Source organism: Cloeon dipterum, chromosome X, assembly GCF_949628265.1.
Source record: "Cloeon dipterum chromosome X, ieCloDipt1.1, whole genome shotgun sequence".
Taxonomy (NCBI): Eukaryota; Metazoa; Arthropoda; class Insecta; order Ephemeroptera; family Baetidae; genus Cloeon; species Cloeon dipterum.
In genome coordinates, this window is record NC_088790.1 from 11206054 (window position 1) to 11214728 (window position 8675).

At 34.8% G+C, this 8675-nt stretch overlaps 1 protein-coding gene and 2 long non-coding RNA genes across 3 annotated transcripts; all 3 read right to left on the reverse strand.

Moving 5' to 3' along the window:
• Positions 1 to 1834: 1834 nt before the first annotated feature.
• LOC135946590 (probable chitinase 10) lies at positions 1835 to 5217 on the reverse strand. The gene is made up of 11 exons (XM_065494874.1): positions 4436 to 5217; positions 4304 to 4373; positions 3603 to 3692; positions 3474 to 3543; positions 3300 to 3421; positions 3033 to 3250; positions 2839 to 2974; positions 2665 to 2777; positions 2432 to 2611; positions 2259 to 2378; positions 1835 to 2198 (listed from the first exon to the last, which is right to left on the reverse strand). Exons 1-11 carry the CDS (start codon positions 4490 to 4492, stop codon positions 2046 to 2048), a joined length of 1329 nt encoding a protein of 442 aa, XP_065350946.1. The 5' UTR covers positions 4493 to 5217; the 3' UTR covers positions 1835 to 2045.
• A 237-nt stretch (positions 5218 to 5454) lies between these two features.
• LOC135947213 (uncharacterized) lies at positions 5455 to 6052 on the reverse strand. The gene is made up of 3 exons (XR_010575606.1): positions 5856 to 6052; positions 5684 to 5803; positions 5455 to 5631 (listed from the first exon to the last, which is right to left on the reverse strand). It is a non-coding gene; the product is annotated as an uncharacterized LOC135947213 (long non-coding RNA).
• Positions 6053 to 6054: 2 nt separating this feature from the next.
• LOC135947212 (uncharacterized) lies at positions 6055 to 7295 on the reverse strand. Its single transcript, XR_010575605.1, has 6 exons — positions 7025 to 7295; positions 6898 to 6967; positions 6726 to 6847; positions 6457 to 6674; positions 6255 to 6390; positions 6055 to 6209 (listed from the first exon to the last, which is right to left on the reverse strand). It is a non-coding gene; the product is annotated as an uncharacterized LOC135947212 (long non-coding RNA).
• Between the last annotated feature and the right edge of the window lie 1380 nt (positions 7296 to 8675).

The window sequence follows — 8675 nt, forward strand, 5'->3', positions numbered from 1 at the left end:
AAATAATGCGAGCCAACGGGCTGCTTCTAAATCTAAACAGCATTTCAATTTTAAAACGCGTATCTTGCGAGAAAAAGTAATAAAATGAATAATCAATTTCCAATAAAAAACTGTGAAGTTTTAAAAGATCATCCTTCAAACCACATCTGTTAACACAACATGACTGAACAACGATAAAGTGAGTTTGCATAGCATATTATTATTTTCAAAATCAAAGCACATAGTTCTGTTAAAAGCCTAAATAAATCACCAAATCAGGAACATATATATTACCTTTAAGATTAACCTCTGCCGTGCTCTTGTTCCCACGGCATTGTCCAATACAAACTGGCAACCACTGGAAATATTAGGAATTATTTCAGTGTTATTTTCCACCTCATGCAAAAATTACAATGAATAGAAGCGAAAGTGTTTTTAAAACGCTCATGCTGACGGCAAACGTTTGAGTGGGTCGCAAGTAAAAGCCATATAATATCTATGGCCCCATTTAAAACAGTTTCCGTTGACAATATACTTGAATTGACGCTTGCGTAATACTTGTGTTTCTGATTGAAAAGGTTACCGTTTCCACCGTTTTCACCGCTTCGTTAGCCCAGCCAAATTATGTCAAATGGTTACTAGGTGATTCACGCCAATGCGGAGGCCACCCCCGGCTGCCTACCCCAAATATACAATTAATATAGTCTCTTCAGACCAGAATAAAAAAAGGAAATTTAACCACTTGGGGCTGGTATGCATTCTTTATACCCCAATAACTATTGGGACAGTTTTTTCAAGGCCAAGCAAAAGCTCCAAATGAGCATGTACCTGACAGCAATTACGCTTGTGGGTGCGTGGAAGCGTGACAGAAATGCGTATTCTTCATTGTAGTAATTCGTCTTTTATTCATGTTTCGTGGTTTAGTAATTAAGATCAAGATCAAGACTGTGAAATTACATAGATAATCAAAATCACAAATACAATAAACAATTATAACAATTAAAATATCACTTTCGAAATACAAATAAATATTACAGCTTGCCCCGTAGTGCGGGTCTTATTAATTCGAGATCAAAGTTTCTAGAACATCCTCGCACGAAAACTCATCCTAGCTGGAGAGAGAATATTGTGTTGCGTCTGCTGTCGTGCGAGGCTTAAGGTGCAGTGGGGGATAAGGTGCAGTAAGGGTGCACTGCTTGTCGCACACCTTTGTACTGCCACCTGGCGATACAGGTTAAATGCAAAATAGTTATTAGGGCAGTAGTGGCGAGAAGGCGCCACACACTTGTCGTTTGATCGGAAAAGGTAAATTTACAATTGCATTTTTTGGAGAAAACGTGCATCTTTTAATTTTTTACTTTACTGCGTTAGTTAACTGATGATAAATTGTTACTTGCAGAGGACCATCCAATTTTTCTGGTCTATAAAATGCAATACTAGTTTTTTTTATTTATCAAAATAAATTTTTTGCTGTTTTTTTTGCTTTAATTTAATTTAAAAAACAAGGAATTGGTTCACAGTTAATTTTGAGTATGTTAACATTGTGTCTTTAAGTAAGGCATTCTGCCGCAGCCGCACACTCCATTCACATCATCAGGACTATGCAATCTAACACCCACTCCAAACTTCATCACCAAATTGATCTTTGATGCGCTTGTGCGTCAATCCTCAACATTAACTCAATCTGGGTTGAAGCCAGCAGCTTACATCGGACAAAAACGCCTGTCATTCGATTCTTACAATAATTTCTCACAACTCAAATAGAGAAAATTAATTGTCGTGAATCTCATATAATATGATACATTCGATACCACCATGGGTTAATTCCAAAATTATAATTTAAAACCGTGGCAGGCATGTTTGACACGGTGACAGTGCCCTTGACCTGAATTGTCTTTTATTCGGTGCCTCATTTGTATAATTAAAAAAATATATATTTTGGATTTTATTTTGGGTTGTTGTAGGCCCTCAAAAATAAGTCCAAATTACATTTTAACAAACATTTTGTTTTTTATAAGAAATAATGTAAGTTACTCTCTATTTTTTGTCCAGCTTAAATATTAAAATTAAAAACAAGGGATCGGTTCGCAGTTCATTTTGAGTATGTTGACTACGTGCCTTAAGTAAGGCATTCTGCCGCAGCCGCAAACTCCATTCATGTCATCAGGGACAAGGCTGTGCATCCCAACTCCGGCTCCAAATTCCATCACAAAATTAATCTGTTAGGTTCATAGATAAATCAATTACTTTCAACCTTTTACTTTTATTGAATTTTTAACCTTTGCTGTCAGTGAATCTTGGTCATCAAAAATAAACAAATTATGCGGCTTGAATGCGTAGTTTTGCTTCTCGGCATTCTTGACCAATTGGTACACAGGGTCCTTTGTCCGCATGCACCACTTAGATAATTTGCAATTGAATATTTTCATTATACGCTAATACTTTTGCTCACTTCTGGCATGTGGAGTGTCTTTTTCATTTGAGTGTTTTTCACAAAGAAGGCTCCAAGTTTCGTTACGTTTGGGTCACTTAGCTCGTAGTTAAAAGCCAAAGGCTCAACAGTTATTAAAACTTTTCTCTTAAACTCTTGGCTTCTTTTGATTTTAAATGTGAGCTCTTTCATAACGTCTTTCTGGGTTGTTCAAATTTTCTGTATTATCAGGAAGATGATGTTTTCCAAATTACAGTTTGTTTTAAATTAAAGTTGAAATCTGTTTTCGCGCTCCAGTCTCCACTTTGGTAGTTGGTTTCAAAGTAGAAGTAATCTATAATGTCTACAATATCACTAAAATAGTCCCCTAATAAATAGACAAATATAATTTAATATTGGAATAGGCAAGATTATAAGCAAGATTTCACCAGCCGCCATAATTGTGTCTATATAGACTCCAGTCATATGGTAGATGACAACTTTTCCCATCTCTTTTAATGGAACCGCTAAAGCGCGCACAAAGCTGGCAACAGTTTTCCTATCCACATCTTCAATACAATTACCCTGAAACAAATACATTTTTTAAATTGTATCCATATTTTTTTAAATCACCTTATCTAACCTGCGGGCACCTTGGCCACATCCACGAAATCGTGATCCCGTCCAAGTCGTATATTTTTACTAAGTTTACCACTCCCTGCGCGAATTTCGTCTTAACCTGTTCGTTTTTCGCTACCTTGGTGAAATCCCTTGGGTGCATGATCCACTCGTTCCAAGCGCCGATCCTGACCGTCAACTTGATTCCCAATCCTTTTGCAATTTCAAACGTAGGAATCCATTCTAAAGATATACTAAGTGCACAGTTTTCGAAGTAGTATTGCGTTCTTACTGTCCCATCTGTCAGGCTGCATTTCCATTAAGTTAGTTTCTTTATTGAACATGGCCACTGGTAATATTAAAATATCGCAGAGCGGCTGACCCTTCTCGCGGACTAGAACTGAAATATCATAGCTAACAAATAATGCAATTTTAAATTTTATTCGTATTTAAGCTCAATTTTTACTCGTCATCAAATTTGCAAATCACTTTGAATTTTATTTTCCTATCAGGAACTCCCACGTCACAACCTTTTACTGCAAAAAATAATGTAATTTAACATCTGCTAAAATTGATATAAATAGTTAAAACTTACATTTTCCGGTAGTTGTTTTGAACAAACATGTTTTATCTGTGATTTTGTTTCGCAGATTGAGACATTCCGCAATGCAATATTTCATGCTGTCTAGAAAATTTATCGTTTTGAATAGAATTAGATTTTATAGCTCCTGTGGCGCATTGGCAAACAATTTCAATTTCATTCAAGAAAGATGCTAAGCATAGCGGGACTTAATTAAAATGGAGTAATTTCATACCAGCATGGGCAAAAACGATAAAAACATAAAAAGCATTTATGATAGGCAGCGAGAGTTAAAATTTCAAATTTCGTTGACAACAGCAAAATTTCCAAGAACGAGGCGTCATTTTCAAACAAATTTCGTGATTTCCCACACTCTCATCTTTTTTATTCACATAAATAGTAAATATTTTAAAAACCAAAACACTTCCGATCTGATTTTCTCCTAAACACCGATTAGATCTTTGTTGAGTACGTACTTGTTCATTTATATTCCCCTTTCAAAATTAAGAGAAAGGCACGTGTTTCATTTTTTCGCGATATTGTAGTTCCCGCCCATGCTATTTTTGTAGATTTAAAAGAAATTTACGCATTAGACAGTGGATTAAATATGTAATATTAAGTTGACTATTTCCTTAAGTAAGGCATATTTTCAGATCATATTGAAAGTCTGAAATCTACTAAGCATTAATTGAACAGGAAATTTTGCAATTTCTTACCCTCTAAATTTCTCTTGACCTCTGCTGCGCTTTTATTTCCTTGACACTGTCCAATGCAAACAGGTAACCACTATTTTTTAATATTCGAAAAATTTTACTTGTACTGCTATTTTTCCTATTGCCTTGAATTACCATAAAAACTAGAGATAGAGTCGTAGCGGTGTGCATGCTGATGGCGAGCAACATCATGGCTACTAACAAAGTGAACAGCTCATCAAAAAATAGTTTCCGCTCAATAAAGCATTGATGACGCCTGCGTGGGACCTAATAGTGTCCTAAATCGTAATAACCGTAGATAATTCATTTTTGTCATATTAAAATCAGGGAAAAGGTTAAATGTTATTTATTAGACGTTTGCATTGGTATAATCAATACGCTAAAATATTAAAAGACTACTAGGTGCTTTTTTATGTTATTTTTTTTATTGCTCCGATGAACTTCTCACAATCACAATAAAAATAATTTCCAGTGAACTCTAAACTATTCAAAATTAATAAATAAAAACAAGGCCATGAATGTGATAAAAAGTTCAGAATATTAGTCATAAAATAATGAATTTATTTTTAAAGGAATGAGTGGACGAGAGTGAATCAATCTGCAAATGAAATCATTTCTCACGTTTCCGCACTATTTTGCCACGCATCGTTTTATTTTCCTTTTTTCAATTTAGTTTGCTTCCTAATTTTCAAAAAATTCCCTGCGTGTTTACTTCTTTTAATTGTTCTCGATTCTTTCAAATAAAGCAGTGCTGTGCAGAGCTGGCAAAGCTTTTAAACAATCAACTTTAAAAAAGCTAATACTGTGGTGTGAATTTTGTTCTGCTGATCAGGCCTGCGGGGCAAAACAACTGCTGTACGGTACAAGATCCGAGCTTACGATATTTATTTTATTTTACAAATTTTCAATTTGTTAATATTTCATGCTTATTTGTCCGCGTGTGAGAGCAGCTATTGTAAAATATTTTAAAACAACCTTCAAATACATCTGAAAGATGTATTATATGATTATTTTTCGCGATGTAGGTAATTAATTTTAAACTGTCATTGATTATGCAAAACACTTAAATTTGTGACTAAATTAAAACTACAAGATTTTGTTTTGAATAAAATAAAATTTTATTTTAATGTAAATCACATTCTGTTTATCTTGATTAAATATTAAATTAAATATTAAAAACACGGGATTGGTTCGCAGTTCATTTTGAGTATGTTGACGACATGTCTTAAGAAAGGCATCCTGCCGCAGCCACACAATCCATTTCCGTCGTCATCATCATAGACAAGACTGTGCATCCCAACTCCTGCTCCGAATTCCATTACATATTGAATCTACTTGGGGGTGAAAATTGAAAACGAGCTTTTTTATTTTATCACTATCCACCTTCGCCGTCAACGACTCTTGATCGTCATAGACAAATAGATTGTTCGGTTTGATGGCATAATTCTGCGTCTCGGCATTTTTCACCAACTGATACGCAGGATCTTTGGTCAACTTGCACCACTTTAAGAAAACTATATATTTTAAGATTTCGTTGAATTACTCTTTCTCTCACTTCTGTCATGTCAAGTCTAGTTTTTATTTGAGAGTTTTTCACAAATGGGGTCCCAATTTTCATCACTTCTGGATCGCTGAGCTCGTAATTAAAAACCATCGGCTCAACAGTTATGACAACCTTTCTCTTAAACTCTCGGCCCCTCTTTATTTTAGTCGAGAGCTCGTTCATAATTCCTTTCTAAAACGATAAGTAAGACATTTTCTACGTTATTTTTAAGAGATGAGACTGTGTTTCTTACAGTTTTCCGTAAGTTAAAGTTGAAATCGGTTTTTGGATCCCAGTCTCCACTTTGAAAGTGAGCTTCAAAGTAGAAATAGTCTATTACGTCAACAATATCGCTGAAATAGTCCCCTTCAAAGAAATCATAAAAAATATAAAAGATAAAGGATAAATCACCAGCTGCCATTATTGTGCTCAAAATGCCGCCATACATGTGATATACGACAATTTTTCCTTTTTCTTTAACTGGAACTGCTACTGCGCGCACAAAGCTGGCAACAGTTTTTCTGTCCACATCTGGAATGCAGCCAGCCTGGAAGAAATGAGAATAAAATTAGATTTCTTTTTGCATGTTTGTTTGAAAAGTGTATTATATGACCTGAGGACACCCAGGCCACATCCATGAAATGGTGATGCCGTCTAAATCGTGGTTGCTGACCAGGTCGATCACTCATTGCGAGAATATTTCTGTCAGCTGCGGGTTCTTAGCAATCTTGGTGATTTCCTTAGGGTGCATGACAAACTCGTCCCAGGCGCCGATCCTTACGGTCAACTTCATGCCCAAGCTTTTCGCAAATTTGAACGTAGGAATCCATTCTAAATATAGGTACTCAGTGCACATCTTTCGGCCTTTCATTAAATTCTTACTGTCCCATCTATCAGACTGCATTTCCATTAGGTTTGTTTCTTTTTTGAACACGGCCACCGGCAAAATTAAAATATCACACAGTGGCTGGCCTTTCTCGTGGACTAGTACTGAAATGTTATAACTACCAAAATGGCGATTAATTTTCAATTTTCACTCTCTGCGCTTGATTACTCGTTATCGAATTTGCAAATTACTTTGAATTTGCTTTTCTTGACAGGAAGTCCCACTTCACATCCTTTTACTGCAGGAAATTAGATCTGGTCAGTCTCTTGTGGATAATTTTCCAAATTTAAGGTACATTTTCCAGTCATTCTGTTGAACGAGCATGTTTTATCCTCGATAACCTTGGGCAGACCCAGACACTCTGCGATGCAGTATTTTATGCTGTCTAGAAAAATTGTTTTATTGTTTCTTGGAATCTGATTTAAACAATTCTATCAAAGTTAGAAAAGTGACGAATAGCTTGAGTATTTTAAAATTCATGATGATCCCAATTCAAAAAGACTTATTTTCAAATAACGATATTATTTTATTTAATTTTGAATAAATTATATTCCTCCTCCCTACTGTATCTGTGCTGTCGAGCTAATATTAAATATAATAAACACCGATTTGTAATGTTTGAGTAACGCGCAACTCCGAAATATTAAGACGCCGGTCACGCAATTTTGGTATTTAGTTAATACGTGATTAGTTTCTACGTTCCTCTTAACACCTGCTGCGCTCTTGTTTACTTGGCAGTGTCCAATGCAGACTGGAAACCACTAAAATAAACACTCATTTTACTTGGTTTACCATCTATTTGCGACAGTTACCATAAACGCCAGCAAAAGAGTAATAACTGGGTGCACGCTGACGGCGAGTGTCATATTTTCGTCTGCAAAGTTTATTTACATCGATCGAAAAAAAAATTCCCATAAAAATATAACATTTCATTAAAATCTTTTAATAAATCAAGTAGTGCTCTTGTTTAAGAATTTTATTGCTTTGCAAGATGAGAATGTTTGTTAGTTAGTTGGTAAAGTATAATTCTTGTTTTATACAAAAGGGAATCAGAGAAAATGTTGGGAAATATCGTACGTGTAAAACGAAAGCACATTTTTGTTTTTAATTTGCACATCCCCGCGGGCACCAACCTGCTCACACATTTAATTTATTTTAATGTTGCAGCAACGCCGTCATTTTGTTATACTTTCCACGTTGTGATTTCGATTTTGTTAAGGTCTCATAAATAAATTAAATTGTAGTAAATAAAACTATATCGGCTTTCTTAAAATCGTATTCATTTCAATCGATTGAAAACTATGTATTTTTCAAGGAAGCGGAGATGATTTTTGTTTTAAAATTTACATTTTCTTATATTTAAAAGCGGCATTAAAATAAACAAGTTAAATTGGATAAACCAGTGCCTCGAATAAGATTATTTACTAAATTTGCTGCTCTTGACCTCTGCCACGCTGTTACTTCCTTGACGACAGATAATCTAACGCAAACCGGCAACCACTAAAAAATTTAGTTGAAATTTTATTAATTTTTAAGTAGAATTTTCCTCAAATTTAAGACTCACAATTATGTGCTAGCGATGGGGCTTTATATTATACGCTCTTAGTGTCAGCGTGCGTCAGAGTGGCTTCAAAGTGATAATGTTGCATGCTGCATTAAAAATTGTTTCCGCCAGAAAGAGTTTTACGCGCATTTTGAACGCCTGCGTGGTTTGTGTGCTCTCTCTGACATGTTTTGCGCTCTGTTTTGGCAAATTACAAATAAAATGTCGTCCCTTTAATCCTATCTTACATTTATTTTTTATTGTTTTAAATGATCCAAAAATTTTTAAAACTATTTATGTGGTTGATTGGATGTTTATTATGAAGGTTTTATTTGACTATATTCCGTCAAATTACCTGTACAAGATTTAATTTATTTTATTATGATCGATTTTTAGTTTTAAA

Bases quoted from the DNA above. Each gene is read 5' to 3' on its own strand.
- LOC135946590 (XM_065494874.1), bottom strand. From the start codon at position 4,492: ATGATGTTGCTCGCCATCAGCATGCACACCGCTACGACTCTATCTCTA. The intron at 2,612-2,664 runs GTAATTTGGAAA...TGAACAACCCAG, and splicing joins ACTTTAATTTAAAACAAACT to AAAGACGTTATGAAAGAGCT. The intron at 2,199-2,258 runs GTTAAAAATTCA...TGAACCTAACAG, and splicing joins AAGATTCACTGACAGCAAAG to ATTAATTTTGTGATGGAATT.